Source organism: Notamacropus eugenii, chromosome 1, assembly GCF_028372415.1.
Source record: "Notamacropus eugenii isolate mMacEug1 chromosome 1, mMacEug1.pri_v2, whole genome shotgun sequence".
Taxonomy (NCBI): Eukaryota; Metazoa; Chordata; class Mammalia; order Diprotodontia; family Macropodidae; genus Notamacropus; species Notamacropus eugenii.
The window spans coordinates 641584497-641607196 of record NC_092872.1 but is presented as its reverse complement, the minus strand read 5'-3'; the positions used below and the strand labels follow the sequence as shown (position 1 = coordinate 641607196).

Sequence of the window (22700 nt, the reverse complement as noted above, 5' to 3'; positions counted from 1 at the left end):
TGAGCCAACTTAAAAAGTAATTTATTTGTAAGGAAACTTTAACATGCAACAGTGGAGGGATTATTGGACTTGAATTTAGGAAGGCCTGGTTTAGAATCCCACCTCAGATACTTATTAGCTCTTCAACCACTGGAAAATCACATAATCTTTCTGATCTCAGGTTTTGAAACTGGATTTTTTTAAAACTGGGTTTTAGTTATTATATGTATGACTGTTAAAATGAAAGTCTTTCATTTGTTTAATTTAAAATGAATAAATACTCTTTCTTTACCTCTTGTCATATTTGTATGTACAAATTTATATTTTTAAGTACAAATAAAGTATGAATAGTTTTAATACTTTATAGTTTGAATGTAGCAATTTCTGAAAGAATATACTACTTGTTTGTATGAATTTTGTCATATAATGTTGACCCCCAACATAAGCTCTATGTACTATTAAAATGTTTTAATGATATATTTTACATTAAACATAGTATTTTTTATCCTTTATTTGAGTCATACACAGTAACTAAAATTTGTATTGAGTTTATAGGCAATGGTTGCTCTACCCAAAATGGAAAGTTACTGTATAGTTGAGGAGTTTTCTAAACTGTAAAGGAAGTTAGGGTCTGGATTAGAGATCTGAATGCATTTTCATTTCTGAGAATCAGGTCTTTTTTAATTATTATGGCATACTTATACTATGAGAGGCAATGTAGTAGAGTGAATAGAAAGCTGGCCTCTGAGTTGGAAAGGCTTGGTTTTGAGGGCCACTTCTGATACAACTTGGCTCTGTATCCCTAGACATGTAACTTAATCCCTCAGTGACCCAGGCTATTCTCCAAGGCTAAAGCTGCAAAGAAGTTGCTGATCTATCTTATAAGAGGATGTTCTAACAGGCAGGAACTCCCTAAGTGGAAATCACAAATCAAATATAAAAAAGTATTCACTTTATTAATAATAATAGCTCTCATTTGTATAGAATTTTAAAGTTTGCAAAGCCCAAAGTATTATCCGATCTGATCTTCACATCAGCTCATTAAGGTAAGGGTTGTTATTATTATCCCAATTTTACAAATGAACAAAACTGAGGATCAGCAAGGTTATGTGACTTTCCAACAGTTACCAAGCTAATTAATGTCTGAGGTGGGATTCTTCCTGACTCCAAGTCAATGCTTTCTACACTTACCCAGGGGTTATACTATAAAAAATACTATTATCATCTTATTAGGATTCATGAGTTCTGCATTAAAGTATTTTGGTAATTATTAGGTATTATACTGCTGGTTTCAGTCTATGCTGTTGATTACTATGTCGAGAACCCCCATTTCATTTATATTTCTATGCCATCTTAATGCCTAAATGTTAACATTGTTGCATACAGTATGATGTATTAGCTTTTTCTTATTTAAGCATGTAACTTGCATAACCAGCTCTTTTGTGCCATGCACCTTCCAGTTACCTCATGTTTCTTGTTCACCCACCTAATTCTAACCACTATGGTTCAAACCAAAAAAGGGATTTTCAGTATATGATCTAGTATTTTTTGGTAGCCTGGAACTTTGAGTCCTGTTAATATGCAAAGAACTGCCACAGGTGTTTAGAAATGCTGCAGCATTAACTGCTTAAAAGAATTCAAGGGTTCATTCTGAAACTGAAGGCACTAAATGGAAAAAAGAGAAATCCATTCTGGAGTAGCTGAGCTATATAAAGGATCAATTTTTACTCTTCCCCCTCCCAAATAGTAATCCTTTTATCTGGGGTCAGCAATACATGCACAAACATTGAGTTGCCCTCTCAACATCCTGTGGAGTAGCAGTGTAGATAGGGATCTCATCTAGCCAACCAATAAAATGAAACTGCCATTGACCACTATACTACAGTTGTTTGAACATCTCACAAGCATACTGCCTGGGATAAGGTGTTCAAGGTGGTAGATGATGAAGCCTGCAGCCCTCTGAACATCACAGGAACCTGGAAGCATCCATAGCTGACCACACTTACAGACTGCACCCTCACCTAGGCATAGTCAAAGGAAGAAAAGATACGGGTTGGTGGAAGAAAGATGTCTTGGAGCCCTTAAACTGTGTTTTAACTGCCACTGGAATAGAGTAAAAACTGAAGAAGAATTCTGAATACATGGCAGATACTCAATAAATAGTCATTGTTTCGAAATGCAGGATGATTTCAGAAGGGAATATTGGGAATAAAATAAATGGGTGGATTGAGTGATTGTTAGCTACATTTAATCTGAATCCCCCTTTATTGATATCTAGTTGATATGTAATATCATCTAAAGTTTAAGCTTTAATCTGATTTGGGGAGATTTGCTTTTACTTTTTAAAAAATCAAAACAAAACTTTCTTCTAATTTCATCTTTTTGTCACTTTTCTTAGTCTTTCTCCCTCTTTTTTCCAAATCTTACTGCTTTAAAAATCATCTCTTATGTCCTCTCTTCTTAAACTCTTTCATCTTTGATCTTCTCTACCTTCATTGCTGGCTGCATTGAAACCAGCTCATTCTTATTTCTTCTGGGTACACTTAGATAGCTTCAAGCCTATGACCTATATATTTAGGTATTTTATTTTAAGTCAATGGAGCCTTCAGTGGAAGATCAACCTGTCATCACCTCCTTTTCATTTATGATTTGATAACATTAAATTACCTTACCTCCAAACTTACTTATATCAAGATCTTGAGCTTATTCTAACAGTATTAGTTTTACCACCTTATATTTCTAACTTTTGCCATTCTTTATCAAATGCCACAACCAATTGATATTATCTTTAAATTCCTGCAGTGGTATACACTAAGATATGTTATTTACTCAGAAGTCATATGTTTATTCTTCCTATGGGATTTCTTTGACTTCTCCTTTGCTTTCTTTCCACTTCTACGGATATTATATAGAATGTATACCTTTGGTCTTTTAAACTCTTGGTAGAAAAGTACCCTTTACATTCTGTTACTGTTGTACTAAACATTTACTTAGACATTGGCAAGCAGATTGGGAATCAAAGTTTAGAGAATACCTTGAGGTATTAAGTCTTAGAAACATTAAAACTCCATGACGTCTGAGATTCTCTGTAATGTTCCCTTTAATAAGAAAGAATGATTACCTTTTACTTGATAGAACACTGAAGCACTGACTGAGCTAATGGCAACTTCCTGCATTTTAGCAACTCCTATTTAGTCAGTGACAACTGGCAGAACATTTAAAGGCAAGGTATCAGATTTACAAATAAGATTTCTGCCATGCTTTATCAAATATATGAATCCAGACTTTTGCTAATTGACCATCCTCAAAGCAAGTGAAAAAGAATGAAAATAGCTAAATTGCTCATGTTAAAAATAAAAGAGAATGTGATTTATTTCAACATATTATATATTTGAATGTCAAAAATATAGCCAACCAAGCTTTCCCATTTCAGTAGCATATGTTATTTTAAAAAATGTTAATTTTTCCCAGCTCTAGGTCTTGCAAAGTCTCCTGTCTTAGCTGCTTCTGAACTTTCCTTTATATGTAAGTGTTTTCTCTATTCCGTTCTCATCCTAGTCTCTTAATCTATCCCTAATACATATTCTTTTATGATAGTCACATTGTCCCCAGTAAGCAGTGAATCAAGTCACTAATATTCAAATAATGCATGGTTGTAATTTTTTTTAAGGTATTTGTTCTTTATTTATTCTTAAATCCAAGATTTGATGCAATTGTAAAATTAAGGTGTATATAGTTGGCAATTTTTGTTACCATACAGTTTGTGAATGTTAGTAACAGTAGCTGTTATAAATACATTAAAGTGAACTATCTCCAAAAGGTACAATGATTTAGAAATGTACTTAAAATGTGGCAAGTTGTAAAAAAGACTTTATGTAATATGTACATTTTGATATGGCAATTCGTATTTGACATATGAATTCAAAATATAAATTTTAATGCAGTAGTAAAAAAGTAATGTCTCTGACTGGTTTCATCACTTAATGATTTGTGTCTAACCTGAATTTGATAAACTGTTATTAAAACACTGGCTCTACACTGGTGTTTTACGTGAATAAGGAAAAATAATAATATTCTCCTAACTTTACTAATACATCTTCCTACAGATGAGGATGATAATATTGAGATAGATACTAACGAGGAGACTCCTGAAGGCTTTGTTTTGGGAGGTGGTGATGAACTTACTAACTTAGAAAATGACCTTGATTCTCCTGGTAATTTTAAATAATAAATGTCTCTTGTATTTTTGCATGGCATTCTTTGTATTTATGTGGTCTTGCTGCTATTTCATCAGTAATAATAGATGTCTTTTACATTTTTAGAGCTTTTGTAAATCGTTACCTGAAGCCTATAGCATGTCAGTTTTGTAAATTTATTCCTGTCATTTTTACTTTGTAGTTCAACTTTAAAGTCAGAAATAAAATTGGAATAATAGGCAATTGCTTATTTCTTTCCATTATTAAGATTCAATTTCTCACCTTTTATCCTGAAGGTTTCTGTAGGACTGGTCACAAAATATATTTATTAATATTGCTCAGTGTCCTAAATGTAAATCACACTCTTGGACAGTGATATAGAGGCTTTTTTTTTTCTGATTTCATTTAAAGTTCCTGATTTTCTTCAGTTGCGATATGATGATACAGATGTTGGGCCCATTCCAAGACTGACTTAACTAAATCATACCACTGATTGGCCTACATCTTTGTAGCAAAAACTCTCATTTGGGTTTTTTTGCATACTTATGATTCAGTTATCAATGCCTTCAAAATCAAATGTTAAGTAACAGCGATCCACTTGTTTAAGGGCTTTGATGTTTTTTCTCCTTATTTAAAAGTATGAAGGAGGGCTCCCTAATATTTAGTTTTTTCATGTTCAGAGCTGAAAAGGACAGACAGTATAGATTACATTGCATCTCTGGTAATTCCGCTCATACTCTCCTCTCAGCTCCCCTCTGCTGACCTGCACTATGCTTTGCCTCCCTCTGTAGTTTGAAACAGCAAAACATTATCATCCCTCAGGTAAAGCAGTTGACAAAGCCTCTCCTGATTAACAGAGGGCATACTTGAAAAAATGTGAGGTCTCTTCCAAAGTTTCTGTGTGCTTTTATTAGGCAAACTCAAATGTAAAAATGTTGGTATCTAAGGAAAATTTCAAATTTGTTGAAACAAAAGACTGAACTGCCACTTTGAAATTACATGGATGAGAGTTTGAGGAGAGGTGCTTATAGGAGAGGGAAAAACGGTCTTCTGGCCATTCTCATTTTTACACTTTTCCTCCAAAATGATATTATTAAGGGCCAGTGGCATCACTTTTACTTATAGACCTGCCTTTGATTCCTGGGGTGTACTATAATTATAGGAGAAAGGAATGAATAGAATTTGAGACTAAATGTTCACACACAACTTGTTGAATTCTAAATCAGTGACAATAAGTGATGTTCATAAATTAAATTTCTAATGGGTCATTTAATCAATAACTAGTCATTTCTTAGATAGGACAAGGGAATTTTCTATTTCCAACAGTAGCTGGAATCATACAAATTTTGATGGGAAACACATTTCTAACTTGTTAGCCCTGACCACCTTGACCTGTGTCTTCTTAAAATATCTTCTTCCAATTTGATATTTACAGTAAAAAGAAATATATCTATGACTTCTAATTCTTTGGACTAAACTAATATTCCTAGTTTATTAATATATAAAGCTTTCCCATTCACATCTTGTATTTCATGCCCACAAGAAATGTGAATGTAACTTAACTTAAATACACATAGAGTGTCATGGTTGGTTTATTTTATCCCCATATCCTTTTTTAATCCTTTTATATGATTTTTATACATTATATAATACATTTTTCCCCACCGTGATCCAGTTTAACATTTATTAAGCATCTTTATGTGCAGATGCAAAGTAGTAGGAGTACTGAAGTAGATCCTGTCCCCAAGTAGCTTATAGTCTATAGAATAATGTAAAAAAGAGAAACCTACTAATATAAATTGAATAGTTTGTGTGAGTATACTAGTAACCACTATTCAGAGGCTTCTAAATGGAAAGGCATAGGTTTTTTTAAAAAAATATTTTATTTGTCAAATGACCAGTCTGTTTATATGATCAGATTTTTTTTTAATTACCCAGAATTTCAATAAATTAACAAGCTTAAGTTAAATTTTATCTTCCATTTTTTTTTACAGAATTATATAATCACGCATGAAAACATTTGCTAAATAAAATTGGACAGATGTTACTTCTGTATTAGTTAATGTTTTATTTTAGCTGAATGCAATTAAAAATATTAAAATATCTTTACCATATAAAAGCAAGATCTTAAACATATGCTATTAGCTTACAGCCTTCAAATATTATATAAAGTATGAACCTCATTATACCAATACAACCTAGTCCAATCCAATTCAAGCATTTATTAAGCATCTACTGTATTCAAGGCACTAGAGATACAAAGACAAAATAAGAAATATAATTCCTGCGACGTTTATACCTGAATATATAATATATTTCTGTAATTATCATTTCTTACTATATATCAAATGACTATATCTTATTAAGAACTTATAAAGTGCTTTGATATAATATATATGTGTACATGAGAGCTGAAAATATGATAGGAATTTGCATGGTAACAGAAACACTGTAATTTAAAATTACAAAGGACTGCTATTTTTCATATTCATTTTACAGGTAATTTAATTACAAATACATGCAAACATGTCACACACATGTTTCCTCACATGTATGTGGAAGTACTGTTTATTCTCACCTACTGCCATTAACATGAGATTAAGGGTAGGGACCAAACCTGTGACTTTCTCGGTCTAGGGGGAGTCCCTGAACAAGGAAACCACATCTGCCAGTATAGCTCAGCACCTTTTCTAACACTTTTAGGCTTAGAGAGCTGCTTGGATGGACCACTGAGAGCTGAAGTGATTTCCTACTGTCACCCAGTCAGTGTTTGTCAGAATTGGAATCTGAACCCAAGTCTTTCTGCTCTAGCCTGTCTCTAACTCCGCTGGGCCCCAGGGCATCCAACATTGAACATAATTAAATAGATAGTTCTTGATGTTGATCTTAGTAACTGTGGGATGCTGCGGAATACGGGGGTAAGAGCACTAGAGTTAGAGCTGAGACCTAGATTCAAATCCTGCTTCTGACATTTTTCTGATTGTGCGGCCTTAGGCAAGTCATAAAACTTCTCTGGGCCCCAGCTTTCTCATCTGCAAAATAGGAACAATCATGTGTGTACACCTCTCACGGGGCTGGGGGACATAAAATTAAAGTGCTCTGTAAAACTTAAAGCTCTGCAGAAAGCCGAGCCATTATTGTTATTTTTTTGTGTTGACTTATTTGGTGGGTAGAGTTTTGAAAGAAAGGACCTTTTCACATGTAGAACATTATGACATATATATTCTAAGCTTAATATGTAATTTTAGAATTTATCTTCTCTCTTTCATGTAAAATCATAGTATTGTTTATGTGTTGTATTCTGAAATGGATAGACTGCACATTCACTCAAGTCTATGTGGCATTTGCATATTTAGCAGAACAAAACAGTAAATTGGTGGTGGATTTGAAAATGAAGAGGCCCCTGGAAGCTCAGCCACAGGTGGCAAATTCCCTCTGCAGTGCTGCTCAGAAAGCTGTGCCTGATGACTCGGAACAAGATGGGAAGGTAAGATCTAGGGGAGGCTTTGGTCTCAGTACCTGTGGGGAGGTTCTGGATTGACAATTTCATACCAAATCCTCATATTAAGAAGTATAGAAAAATTATTTGGTTCCATATCCAGTAAGGGGAATGTCGTTATAATAACGAATATGTTTTTATTTTTAACTTTTATAAAGAACCAGTACTTTAAACTGATTATTCCAATAAAGGATCCATAAAAAAAATTCTGAATTTCTCAAAGTGAACCATGTCATTTTCTGAGAAAACCAAGAGAAATCCAGCATGCTTCTCCTGTTTTCCCCAGCCTCTATACCTGTAAAGTTTATCAGTAACTTAAATGTAACAAAATTCGTATCATCTAATTAGATGGAAGGTATATGCAGAAATATTGAGATCCAGACATGGGCTGTGTATGTGGGTGTGTGATTTTGCTATCGACAGTACTGACAGACTAAATACTCTCCATTTTTCACTCTTATTTACCATTAGGCTGTTTAAATTATGACCACCCCTGCTTTCTTTCCTCTTCCTTTTACCTTATGACTGATATCTTTATGGCTTTGGGGCACTTGCAGTTCTGTATAACTTTTCACCCACCTGCAGACTGTGGGGACTGCCCTGCTGACTGAAAGGATTTCCTCCCCCAGATACAGAGATTCTTTGAAGTTCCAAAACAATGACTTTCATTGCTTTTCCCTTATACTGTCGGTTTCTATAAATTGGTGATGAAAGTGTGTGGCAGCACCAGAGGACTTTCAGTCTCTATCTTTGAACAAAAGGAAGCTTGGATCAAGTCTGATTTTTTGCGTTCAATTTAGCTTTCTGCAGTGGATTTAATGCAAAATGAAGCTAGCCTAAGAATAATACAATGGATTGAAAAGGCTAACTGAATTAGTGGGTTTAGAGGAATACATTTGTAAAGTGGCAGAAGTCCCTAGTCATAAAAAGATTTCTTAAAATGGGATTTACTAGCTAATCACACTGATATTTAGCAAGTGCCAGGCCTAAAAAAATTAGCCATGTTTGTTTACTTTTGATAAAGACTTGAGTTCAGACTATTAGTTATTATAATAGCAGTAAAATGTATATCTGTTTATATATATTAAACCAAAATCATTTCCTCTTTAGCAATAAAGCTCAAAAAACATAGATGTGATCATCAGCAAATGATAAATTTATTGGACAACTTGTAAAAACAATAGACATTTCTATTAGTGGAACTTACCAAATTATGAAATTTTATATTTCTCTTTCTCATTTGCATTAATTTTTAAAATTTATTCCAACAAAAGGTGTGTCTTAAGAACTTACCTTTGTGTGGGTCTTTTTAACTTAGACCTTAAAAAAGGTATTTAGAAAAGGACATATACATTGGCCCTCTGTTCTTGTGGGGCTTTCTGCACTGAGTTGGATTTGTTTTTTAAATAAAATACAGTTTACACATTTATAAATGAGGCATTCTGTGTTTGTGGAAAAGGATAAACTGTTACCTTCCCTTGAGGATTCTGTATCCCAGGCCTCCTTGAGGCTAGAGAATAGGCCATTGGAGAACTCCCTCATTACTGATTGTCTCAATGCAGAGGAAGGGCAAAGTCTTGGTAGCTTTTGATAACCAGTTTCAGCATTCAGCAGGCTTAGCTATTAGTCATGCATCTTAGCCTTTCCCTATTTACTTTCAAAACACTTAATAAAAATAATAAAAGATTAGGTATAAAATGAAATATTTGTTTGGTACACAGCACCTCGGTATCTGCAGCTTCCACACATTGCAGTGGTTCAGTCTTCTGGGATATTTCATGTTGATAGAACCATTTGAATTTGTTACCAGTATTAACATAGGAAGCTCTGGAAAAGATAATTGTAGTTTCCTTAGCTGTAAAGGGCTTACTTTACAAATCTGGCTTTGGAAAGTTATAGCTGATGAAATGCAGTTCATTGGGGTAGTATTATAATCCTACCTTTTAGCCTTCATCCAGCATTAGTGGTTTATCTCAATGGGCATAAAATTAGAAACTAGTTATTCTTGTCATACAAGTCTGTGGCTCTATATAAACCGTTATAATTCTTTACTGGACAGAATAGTGGAAGGAAAAGACTTGAGGCAACATGGCTTTATAATCACAGATCATGTGGATGCAAATGCTTACAAAGTTTTTTGGGTTTTCTTTTTTTTAAAATAATGATACCTGCTTAAACTACATTTCACTCAAAGTTACTAATTGAGACAACTGAATTTGCAGGGTAGTAGTGTTTCAAAAAGTATAACTGTACAAGAAAAACTTGTAACCATCAAAAAGTTTGATATTTTGCCCTCTTTTAAGTAGCTAGTCCTCACACCCATGAAAACTATAATCTAAGTCTTCAGATCCAGAAAATTTAGAAAAATCAATGATGAAAACTTTACCTTTCAAATTTGTGAGTTCACGGTTTTAAACTCTGTTAACACAACACATTTTGTTTTTCTGGTAGAATGGGACAGAAGATCACCGAGCTGATCAATTCCAGAAAGCAACAGAACGTTTTAGAAATCCTGTTGTGTTCAACAAGGATTCTACAGTCAGAAAAACTCAACTTCAGTCATTCAGTCAGTATGTGGAGAACAGACCAGGTAAGAACATTTTTTTAAAAATGTTTTCCTAGCCTATGATTTAATAGTATTTAACAATAAATATATTAAAAACCTGATAGTGTAAGTCCTCATTTCAATACACAAATATCAAGCTTTATAATAATTTTACATGTCTTTCTCCTTTTTTCAAGAGATGAAAAGGCAGAGATCAATACAGGAAGATACAAAGAGAGGAAATGAGGAGAAGACGGCGATAACTGAAACTCAGAGGAAGCCATCAGAAGATGAAGTGCTTAATGTATATTAATTTTTTGTCTGGTTTCATGATTGCTGATAATTCCAAACTGTATGTGGAAATAGTGCCTTTATTTGTTAAAATGAGATGTTAGGTTTTTTTAGATGTCAATCTCCAGTGCATTCAAAGCAGAGTGAGAGGGGTGCACTGTTGAATTAGTCTGCAGTGTGGTGATAATTGTCAGATAAAAAAAATGAATTTTTCAGAGTTCCACAGCCCCAGCTTCCTTGAGACATTTCCATCAGGGCACTTCCCATAAAGAGATTCCAGTATTGATCTACCGGGAGGATTTTAATTATTACAATAGCAGATACCGCAGAGCTGCAGTTAGAGGGAAAAGTCACATGAGACCTGCTAGAATTTCTCAGCCAACCCATTTTGTTGGCTTGGGTTAATGGGTGTTCAACCTTTCCATTATCCAGATCAGCCGTGAATTACTAGCTGAATGATGTTTGCATTAATATAATATATATGGTAATTTCTTCACTTAATTAACGGGGAGGTTCAGCTCAGTAGGGGTATGGGCTGATCATGTGTAAAATTGATTTGTGAGGGAAATATTTGATAGACCGCAGGGAGAAAGCTGCTTTTGATGGACAGCTGCAGGACAGAAGCAGGAGGAACAAGTTTTAACCTGAATTTTTGTATGGAAACATAACATGGTCTTTGATGATGCCCTTTTTTGTTGATGTCCACAGTTTGTCTTAATATCACCATTGTTCTCATTGAGCCAGGATGCCTTTGGTTAGTGATTTTGTATTCCTTGATGGAACCCTAAAATTTCTGATCTCAACCTGAGATTTATTAATGTTCTAACAGCTACTTAATATTTTCAAGTAGTTCCCTTTTAGAAGACCTATAAAGTCTTAGTAAATTCATAGTGTTTGTATTTATCTGCACATAAGCTCTCAAGATACCCTAATAAATCATTTAATCTAACTTCTATTAGCACTTTGAGAATACTACATACTCAAATGAGTATAGAATTTTTTGCTATTTAAAATTAACTACAATAAGTAAAAGTCGAGGTGTATGCCGCTTCTCCTCCCCCATAGTTATTTTCTTCCTCTTTCTCCATATGTAGATAACATAGTGTCTCAATTTCTTCCATTTGGATGTTGCTGGCAAGTGGGGGGTACATGGGGAACTCTTTTTGAAAAACTATAGCTGGTAGCAGGGGTTAAATGAGCACAAGGCAGATAACTTCACTAAAATATATTTTTTTTAATTTTGTGCATTTCTTTGTGAAGCTGCCATTAGTAGAGTTCTTGACTGTTTTATGCCATGGACCTGAAAGCTATGGATCTCTTCTTAGAGTAATATTTATCACTTGCATTCATAATTGAAGGAAATGCTAGATTTTATTTAGAAGTTAGTAAAAATAAAGGTGCCTTTTTTTCCCCATCCGTCTTCATGGAAACCATCAAATCTATCGATACACTTTAAGGATATGTGGATCCCAGGTTAAGAATTTGTTCATTATAGTCTGTTTAGCTTTTTACACATTGTCGTAGCAAGGAAGAGTACACATATTGTATGAGTGTAAAAGAGCATCATATTAATCTTAGCAAATCTTCCTGAGAAGTCATCAATGTTATCTGAAATTTGTCAGGTGTTTTAATTGATTTAGAAATCAGTCAATATAAAATTTGACATCATATGTGAGTTTGAATTAATTTCTAGTTCCTAAGGAGTAGCTTTCATATATCCTTCTTCTTGTTAGATCTCTATGTAATGAATAAGCACAATCCCCAAACCTGGCCCATCTATATCATACTTTTCAATCTTGCAACTCTGCTAAGGAGCCTTGGGAGAGAATTCCTCATGGTTTCTTGGAGATTACTATGTTCATCTGGAGGAAGGATTCTTTGATGTAGAAGAGGGTTTTCCCCCGCTATTTCTTATCTGGAAGGAGTACCTCAGCAGCAACATAATATTTCTCAGCAGCTATTCAGGCTTCTGTTAAAGCCCCAGGAATGTCTAACTGAACTATTGCTCCAAAGGGAGCAACAATTAATCTGTCCCTGTGACAATAAATGGAGTAATGACTGCTACCCAAGAGCTGGTCAGAAATGTTTGTTTTGTAGTTATAATCTCAAAATAAAATTTAGAACTCTACTGGCATTTTGCATTTCATGGTCTTCAGTCCAGAACTATAAGTAAGATTAATTGTTGACCTTTTGAATCCTCTTGCCATAATTTCTTTCCCAGTATGGAAGGCTGTAAAATAGATAAACAAATATATGGAGCTTGATTGAAATCATAGACTTCCCAAATCAGCATACTGGCCAGGCTCACTGTTAAGAATCATGGAGAGGTACGTGAAACCACCTGTCAGTGTAGGAATCACGACTACCGCTGTTATCTGCATGTTGACAGGGATCCAGTTCTACAGTGAAGAATGAAAATTTGCTTTTGGCAAAATTTGAAGTATTAAAATTTCCTCTTCTCATATTTATGAATGTCTGCAGTAGCATGAACACTAACGAATACGTTTTTAAGACTTTTTTTAATCCAATATGTTCAGGATAGATTGCCTTCTTTGGGAATTTATTATTTAACCAAGTTTATTTCCCAGATGTTATACTTTTGAGCAAAATAAGCTCATTAAACTGCTAGTACTTTATTATAACTAGTATAAAGGTGATTATAGTGCTTTTAAGACCCCTATTCTGTCTTTTAAAAGCTCTGTCAACACTAAAGAAAATTAAAATTTTGTAAACCCTAATGTAAAATTATAAAGGCAAATGCCAGGATAAAAATTTTCTTTATAAAATGCTTGCCACAGTAGTAATATTTGGCAAACTTGTGAAATGGTAGAGTTTGCATTTAGGTACCAATTGTGATATTTGGTTCTTTAGGTAAGTGCTTTACTAAGTGTTTATGGAAAGGAAAAATGCAACTTACAAGTGATTTTTTTTTCTTCTTGTTTGTTCTCGTTAACAGAAAGGGTTCAAAGACACCAGTCAGTATGTTGTAGGAGAGTTGGCAGCACTAGAGAATGAGCAAAAGCAAATTGACACCCGTGCCGCGCTGGTGGAGAAGCGCCTCCGCTATCTCATGGACACAGGTACGGTGCCCAATTACACTGTAAACAGTTTTGGCAAATTGAGCGTTCACAAACTCTTATAGAGTTTTGGAAGTGTGAATCTTTGAAGCCTGAATGTTCAGCAAAACTGCCTTGAAAATAAAAAGGCTGCGATTTGCAGCCACCTCTCTGGGCCCTGGTGATAAGAGTGCCTTCATGGGAAGTGATAACTCGCCCTGATACCGTGTGAGCCAGCACTATTGAACAGTGTGCTCATCCATGCAGAGTTGGAATACACATCTGTGCCTCATTGATATGCCACTGCTTTAAAAAAAAAAGTAAGATCTTCACTGTTCTACTGATTCATTGGGGGGAAAAAAGATTTGGCCTGCTAAAGCCATGTACTGCATGAAACAGAGCACAGTACATGGGGGAAGGCTCCATTGACTAGATCACTGAAATTTGAGAATACTATCTGGTTACTGATGCTCCACAATTATTTTTTTTCAGCAGAACAGGTTTTTAAAAGTCTGTAATACCTTGTGTCATAGGTACATTTGAAAGGATTAAAGTATATACCAAGGTTTTTCCAAATGCATTATAACTGCAAGTTTCAGTCCTAAGCAGAAGTTGGATTGACATTAAATACTGATTGCCAAGGGTGATTAAGGAGATTTAATCATAATAAGCTGTGTGAAACAAAAATTATATGTTTCTTTTTAAAATGTTGCCAACAAAAGAGTGAAAAGGGAAATTAAAAGAAAATGTGTAAATGTACCTAAAATACACATATAAGCATTTATTTATACATGTATAATGTATAACACAGTAAGGAATATATGAAAAAATAAACATTTTCTTGTTTCAAACTGGACAAAAAAAAAAAGGATTTCCTTAGAAGCCCAGTAGGTATTTTGAATTACTTTTTTCAGTTAAAATAAATAATTAAAATTGGATAGCATGATTTAAGAATGGCATGCCTACTTGAATTTTTCACTTGGCCATCTTAACTTTAGCTCACAAGGACAGTTTTCTTATGTATCAAAATGATTGGACTGCCAAATTGTATTTACAATCGTAGAGCCACCACAAGCATGAATATTTGGAATTGCTTCAAAGGCTATGTAAGCTTTTAAATGAAGTATTTAGAAATGGATGCACTTAGTAGATGGCATGACGTTGTTTAGTTAGCTATATGTACATGTAACAGGTGTCTACATAACTGATAATACAATCTTCATTATTTCAGACTTTTGTTCAATTTAATTTTTAACAAAATTGACAAGGTGGAATCCATGTGAAAATAGAAATACTGGGTAATTTTGCTTCTCAACCTTAAGAACTGGAGTAGTCTATGTGCACAATATGTATATGGCAGCATCTCACTCCTCTAGAGGTCACTTATTTGGTGCCTTCAGCTGTGTCTCACGGCTCAGAACCATGGAGTTAAAAAAAAGAAAAGGTCACAGTAGCCAAAATAAAAGTCACAAAGTCATGCTCACTCCTTTTTGCCAGAAGAAATCCTAACTTAGAGCCTGTTACTTTTGTTTTAGAGACAGTTTTACAAGATTAATTATCTATTTTCTTGGCCCATAGTAGATTAGAAACAGTAAGCAAGGTTGAGGAGCTTGCAAGAGCCAGGCACAATCAAAGGAGCAAGAAATGACAGCTGATAGATGTTAGTGAGGTAGGAGATAGAAAAACTCTAAAAGCAGACACAACAAACTAAATAAACATAGCAGTCAGAGTCATTTAGTGGGGGGACAAATAGCCCAAGAAAATTCAATGGTCCCTGAGAGCATCAAAGAATAGTCTGTTTGTCTCAATTCATCAAGCAAAGGTTAAATTATATTTATTATTAATACAATTTTCTTGTGCAAGGAATTTTAGATTTAATCAAAAACAGCAAAGATTATTAAAAATTCAGTGCTAAAAGAGGTTATCTTCATTTTTTGAAAAATTGATTCATGTGAAACACTTTGTTTTCCTATGATACTGAATACATGAGGTATTTCTCTTATGTATATGTCATCTGCCAAAGGAGAGCAGAACTGAAAAGAATCAGCATTTCTCCAATTCATAAGGCTACTTTGGTGTGAATCAAGACCTAGATGTATCTGGGCTCCCCTTCTCACTAAACTTAAGGCCACTCATAACCTAGATGACTCCTAGAGAGGCTAAATGGATTATATAGTCTCTTAAGAACTTTAATTCCACACCTAAATAGATGCAGATCCTTCTCAGTTTGGGTTTCCTCTAATTTAAATGTAGGGTCAGACCCAAAATTAACCTGGTCTTTCTAAGATTGTCTAGACTAGGGCCTGTAACCTGGGCCTATAACCTACTTCTACCCAAAACCCCTTTTTTATGGCCTGCTTAAAATCTGAGGGCTCCTATGAGGGACAGAGGACGCTAAACATTACCCTTTCTTCGTCCTGTATATTGTTAGGCTTCCTATATGCCTTAAACACTATTATAGTTGCTGTTATTAATAATTGTTATTATATATAACAGTTAATGTTTAGCAAATCCATTTGTGCTGCACTTTAAAGTTTGTAAAGCATTTTCCTCACATCACTCCTGTGGAATAGGTGTTATTATTTTTTATTTCCATTTTATAAATGAGGAAACTAAGGCTTACGAGAGTTAATGATTTGTCAAAGGTCACAAAGTCTGTTATAACTAGGATTCAAAAACTTATCTGACTTTAAGTCAGCCCTCTTTCTAGTATGTCTAGTTACCTCTATTTTAATAAGAGTAGTAATTGATATCTACCATTTTCAGATTACTCTAATATGTATTTCCTTATTAATTATTTATTGTTTAGTAGCAGGGTGGCCCAGTGGGTTTAAGAGTGCTGAACTTGGAGCTAGGAAGGCCTGAGTTCAAATCCTACCTCAAGAACTGAGCAGCTGTGTGACCTTGGACAAGTCACTTAATCATTCTCAACCTTCATTGTCTCATCTGTAACTGGGGGCAGCTAGGTGGTACAGTGCATAGATCACCAATGCAGGAGTCAGGAGGACCTGAATTCAAATCTCACCTCAGACACTTGACACTCATTAGCTGTGTGACCTTGGGCAAGTCACTTAACCCCAGTTGCCTCACCCTGGGTCATCTCCAGTCATCCTGATGAGTATCTGGTCACTGGATTCAGATGGCTCTGGAGGAGAAGTGAGGCTGGTGACCTGCACAGCTGTCCCTCACTCAGAACAAAGTCAAGTGCAAGTCATGTCATCATTTCTCTGATGTCATGGTCTTCTTCGGCAATGAAGGACGCACACACACTTGTCTCATCTGTAAAATGGGCATAAAATTAGTGCCTCCCTTTCAGGATTGTATGAGCTGAGGACTAAATCATATAATATTTGTAAAGGTCTCTGCAAACCTCAAAGTGCTGCATCACTGCAAGCTCTTCTTGTTGTTAGATCCTCACCGTAATGCTATTACATAAGTAGGGTGAGGAAACAGGCACCGTAGTAAATGGCTTACGCACAATGTCATGGAACAGAAACCAGAAGCAACACCTTTGAGTACCTAGGCTAATGTTTTGTCACTCCAGTTTCTATTTCCAGTATTTTAAGAATCCTGATTCTCCTAATAGAGGCATTCTACTAGTGCAGATTATAGTTCCTCCATACCCCAGGGGAACCATGTGGCCAAAGAAGGTCAGCTTTCTAATGATGAAATATTCTAAAAAGAGTAGATATATTTTATTTGAAATTTTAAAATTTTATATAGGTACGAGTAGCTGACTTAATTGGGAGTCTATTCCGAAAATTCATTTGTAGATTGGTTAGGATTCAATATGGATTTTTCTATAGAGACCCTGAGAACTTCCTAGGCCAGCCCACAAAGACCTATTTAACCCATAAAGTAGGTAAAATATGATTAACAGTAACTCAGAGCCTCATATCACTTTAAATTACCTCCAAGTTCATAGGGAAGCAAAGAATGAAAACTGAGGATGGAGTCTTTGAGCTTTGGGTAGGTCCTATTTGTATGGGACCAGAGATTAACCATTCAATTTATCTGAGTCTCAGTTTACTCATCTATAAAATAAGGGCAACCATACTTTCACTGTGCACCTCACAGAGTTTTAGTAAAGAAAGCCCTTTGTTAACCTTAGAATGCTATTCAAAACGAGGTATTAACTAGAGCTTCAACAGAGCTCTAGCAACCAGAATGGTGCTTCCTGGGTCACCCCATAGTGAAATCCAGGTAACATTTCAGATGAGTAAACATGAGCTCTGATAGAGGCTTTGTCAGCAGTTGGGGAGGCATTGGGTCAGGGGGTTATAGACATTTCTGTGAATGGATTCTTGGATTATGTTGCTATCTGTGTTTAAATTGTTTTTATAAGACACATCACTTTCAAACATCCCAGGATTCTGTCAAACTCTTATTACAGATGCCAAGGAGTTTTGTACTGTATTTTATTTTTTGTATTTTAAAATTAATTTTTTAAAGGCACTTTTAAAAAGTTTCCAACACACCCTTAGTAATCATTAGTTTGTTAAGAACAATGAAAATTGTTAGACTGAAATTGTGCATGTGTTCTAAGCCGACACTGTGTATGGTAAGTATAGCCCTGGGTGTATTTGTACAGCAGTGTTGTAACCCCTTGAAAAATGGAGTTTATAATGGAAATGCTGATGGGCCCCTTTACTATAGTGATGCAAATGGTGCCTCTGTAATGAACAGCCTTTCTTTTTGATTCTCAACCTGTTTTCATTTGATGGTTTTCCAACTTCCTTGGATGGAACAGTAATGTTTTTAAATTTCAATGGCTTAGTAAAAAAAAAAATAGTGACAATATTTTATTTACATTTTGTGAGTAAAAATATAAACATGTCAGGGAAAGCAACCTCTCAACAAAAGAACATCTTGCCTACAATTAACTTCCTAACCTCTAAGGACCTGACTCTGGGTAAAATATCCATCTCTGGCCCACTTAAGCCCACAGACGAAAAAGTATTACTTAGCAGAAGACTCTCTCCCCTGCCCTTTATCCTTACCCCCTCTTCCCCCAAACAGAGTATCTGACTGTTAAAATGTATTAAATGTACTTGGAAGTCGGGAGTAAGAATTCTAAGAAATGGGCTTCTCTTTTTTGTGCTTTATAGCCACTTTTATGGTCTCATTTTAGGTGCAGGAATCTAGAGCCTTAGTGCCAAAAACCTCTCTAAATCAGGAAATGGGGGTGCAGAGGTTGTGGGGGCATGGGGGTGGTACTACAGTAGTATGTGAGGAGAAGCATAGAAAGCTGTATAGGTTGCTGTTGGGAGCTGTATCCCTCTTGCTTCTTCACAATCACCTGCTATCTTGTTTGACGTACTTTACCTAACACATCTCTCACTCTTTTACTGCCAAATTTAACAGGGTTCTGATAAGTGATCCTTTGGGATATTTGGTCCCTATTTCATCATTTTGATTAATAGCTCAGAAGAGACTGTGATCATTTGTGTTATCATCTTTAGCTGGCTAACATCCATTTAGCTAGTGAATAAAATGTCCCTTAGCCAATCCTTCTGGGCCATTAAAGAAGCAACAAGATTGTGTTCCTCCCACGCTGTTCCCTGAGACTTGATAGCAGTATAGTATACATGACAAATCAGACAGTGTCAATTCCTACTCATTTAGAACAACCAGAGAGGAAAAAGCAGACTACCCTTCAAAACAAAGAGGCAGGATCCTTGGCTGTTAATCTTGAGAAGGTTCAGAAACTTGAGAGCTAGTACCCTCAGAGGCAGCTTTCAGCTGGGTGACCTAGGATAAGCTGCTCATGGTTTATCTAGAGACACATTTCCAAGGTGTGTTAAAAAACAAAACTGATTAAAATTACAGATGATTGGCTGACTTTGTATTAACAGCCTGTAATTTATGTCACTGAGTATATATGTATATTTTCTGTGTAAAACTCCCAGCACTTTTTACTTAAAATGGAAATATAATCTTGGCTTGTTTCAACATGAAAATATAATCTCATCAGTTCCCAAGAAATAGAATGTGCTGGTAAATTATAAGACTGTAGAAAATGAATGCTTCTTGTGGTCTGAACACTGAATAATCTGATTAATGTCTAAATTAGGACATTTCCAGAAGGGTTTTTGCATTGATGCTTCTGGATTGCTACATATGATCATAAATGATTTGGTTTCTAATGAGTACAAAAAAAAAAAGATGTTTAGCAGAAGGTAAAAATAAGAAGAGGCATTCAGGATCATTGATATATTTTTCCCCTTGTGAAGACCAACATTAAATGATCACAGACAGAATTATCTTGTTATTCCAACAGCACAACTTCCCTGCTGAAATTGTTCTCTGTGACATGGATAAAATACATCCCATGGTATCACATTCAGTGTTATTGCAAAATTCACAATGCAATTAAAGCAGTAAAAATTCTTCATAATGAATCTGTAGCAGCTATACTATATGTTACCCATCTAGAAAGTGAAAAGTTTAGACCAAATGATCTCTAAGATCCCTTCTAGTTCTAATGATTTATAACCTATCTTTGATTCTTTTATCTATATTTTTTTAAGAAATATCATTTGAAACCTTTTTATAATCAGTAACTTTGTCAGTTCATATTGTTTTAAAACTTACTTTTCCTGATTAACTGCAGTCTTATAAATGCAAGCATATATATATATATATATATATAAAATCTGTATTTGCTATATGAGATCTTGTGTATATGGCCAGCTAATGAACATGTTTATGGTGCTATATAAAGATTAATTAACAAAAATTCTATTGACCATTGATCATAAAAGTAATTGAATTAGTAGTACAGTAAAATAAATGTAGAAAAAACATAGACAAGAGAATATGGTGAAAGCTTCTGTAATGTTTTAGATTAATAGGCATACAAAATTCTTCACATTTTTTGTTACGTTGTCCCTAGATGAATTCAAAGTAATTGGGGTGGTTAATTTTATTTACACAGAGCCGTTCACAGCGCATTAAATAATAGAGATAATTGAACAAGAATTGTCAAGTGTGTACTGATATCAGACATATTACAGAAGGGAATGTGCATAAAACTTCATTTCTATGCAGCCATTGTTTATGGTAATTAAGTACACAGATTTATCCCTTGGTTGCCTTCCAAGCTTATGGCAACTGCTATTGTTGTGCTCCATTAATATGTAATCAGGAAATAGTTTAATTTTCTAATCTGCAGTTTGAGAATTCACTTTCTAACAACTCTTAATTACTGCATTGCCCTAATGATGCTCATGGTTATGAAAATTGAACCAATAAACTCAGTGGAAGAAGCCAGAGGGGATTATAATTCCAGAGGTGGTGCTTGCTTAATAAACTTGTTATGCCTTCAGCAGAGGGAGCTCAGTGTCCTTCAAAAGCATTTAATTTTATATTTTAGAATTTGCATCTCTACTGTGTAAAGAGTTAAAAGGTATGAGAACAATATTGTTCTAAAATCAGTGTACCAGAAAAGAGATAATATAGTTTAGCATTTTTCAAAGGCTTGTAGTAATTTTAAATTTTAATGACTATAATGTGGTAAAGAAAGATTAATGTTTTACATTGACTTTAATAGCTTATTTTTATTTTTAAAGGCCTTATTTTGTTAATGGACCTTACTTCACAAGTCTATTTTCAGAACTTTGTCTATAATAAAGCAAACAATCATTTTGTTCTAACAAATAAGATCTCCAACTCTGAACTATGTAACTTCTGTCTTCTCCATTCTTACCTGACCTTTGTCAGGATTTAAAATGCAATTTATCTCTGCCACCCAGAAATTAGGACATCTCTCATCTCTTTTTTTTTTTTCTTGAATGTAATCCTGCCAGTTTATATATTAAGGAAAGTTGACCATGTCAAGAATAATTAAATTATACTAGAAGTAGTACTGATAATTTGGTAAATTATTTTCATTTTGCATCTAGAAGTTCTTTTTTGGTATTGAGTCTCTCTAAATTCAAATCCTATCCCTCATATTCTACCATAAACCAGTATCCATGATTTTGTCACTATTCTGTAGATGTATGATGAACATATGTGAGTATTAGGTAAATTTATACGCTACATTTTGATCTGCGTCTCTGACAATTTGAATTTCAGTTAATTTATCAGGTAAAAATGTTAAGAAAATTATTATTTTACCTTGTTAAAAAACAAATTTTGTCAGATTATGGAAAACTTTTGCTTCTTTATCTTTCTTATTCTCTGAGGTCCTCTCCAGTTCTAAATCTATGATCCTATGACAAGCCTTCCTAAGAGAAATCATAATCAGCAGAGTTTTAGAGCCACTTTTTGAGTTAAGGTGCCATCACTTCAATCAGTACTGCCACCATACTTTAGAAGAGATTTAGATCTTCAGGTATAAATCAGAAATTCAAATAATTTTAACTGCTAATAACTTCTAGTAAAATTTTACCCCTAAATCACTAAAAATGAATCTTAATAAATAGCAGAGTAAGTAAATTCTTGTTTAATGCCCTAACCAGGGCAGAACATTCAATTCAGTACACAATCCAGCAAGCATTTATTAACTATTTTGTCCAGAGTATTATGCTAGAAACAGAAGATATTAAATTTGGCTGGTCTTATCCATAGTTTTATAACTGAAAGTGAAAAGATATTTTTTAAAAATATGAAAAAACATGAAGTTTAATAGTTTGCCCTATTTTCAACTTAGATCATTGTATAGATTGATATTAATGAAATTTGTATTTTTGCATTTTCCATTTCTTTGAATTATTTTTTACATTTTAGTACTTCTAGAATACATAGTTTGTATTTAGAACTTTTTCTTCTCTGAAACATTCATCTATTCTAAGATCTATTTTTAACTTTTCTTGGGATAGTTAAAGGGAATCCAGTCCAAAAAGAGTATTTAAATTCCTCTCTCCAGCCCCCATTAAGATGTTACTAAACTCCTTCCAGATGTGAATTCACATATCTGTTTTAATCTTTTATTCATCCAGTTTGCAACATCCATTTTATCAGAAAGGATAGCACTGGATAGCATTGATTTGTATATGGAATTCTTTTGTATAGGGAATATGATAATTTAAAGGAAAACTGAATTGCCCTTACCTTTGACTAAGTCGACATTTGCAAGTAGAAGATGACTAATTGGCATGTTATTGAGAAATTTAATTCCAGAATATATT

At 34.4% G+C, this 22700-nt stretch overlaps 1 protein-coding gene across 16 annotated transcripts in view; it reads left to right on the top strand.

Moving 5' to 3' along the window:
* The window catches only part of EHBP1 (EH domain binding protein 1), a 417522-nt gene that overhangs the window by 337164 nt on the left and 57658 nt on the right, over nt 1-22700 (top strand). For 6 of the 16 annotated variants that reach the window (XM_072635433.1, XM_072635443.1, XM_072635442.1 and 3 more), the window contains 5 exons: nt 4086-4193; nt 7532-7662; nt 10126-10264; nt 10417-10523; nt 13467-13590. In XM_072635433.1, the coding sequence (XP_072491534.1) occupies nt 4086-4193; nt 7532-7662; nt 10126-10264; nt 10417-10523; nt 13467-13590 (609 nt within the window). Of the gene's footprint in view, nt 1-3450; nt 3505-4085; nt 4194-7531; nt 7663-10125; nt 10265-10416; nt 10524-13466; nt 13591-22700 lie in introns of all 16 variants that reach the window. The other 10 variants (XM_072635441.1, XM_072635444.1, XM_072635438.1 and 7 more) reach the window with 4 other exon arrangements.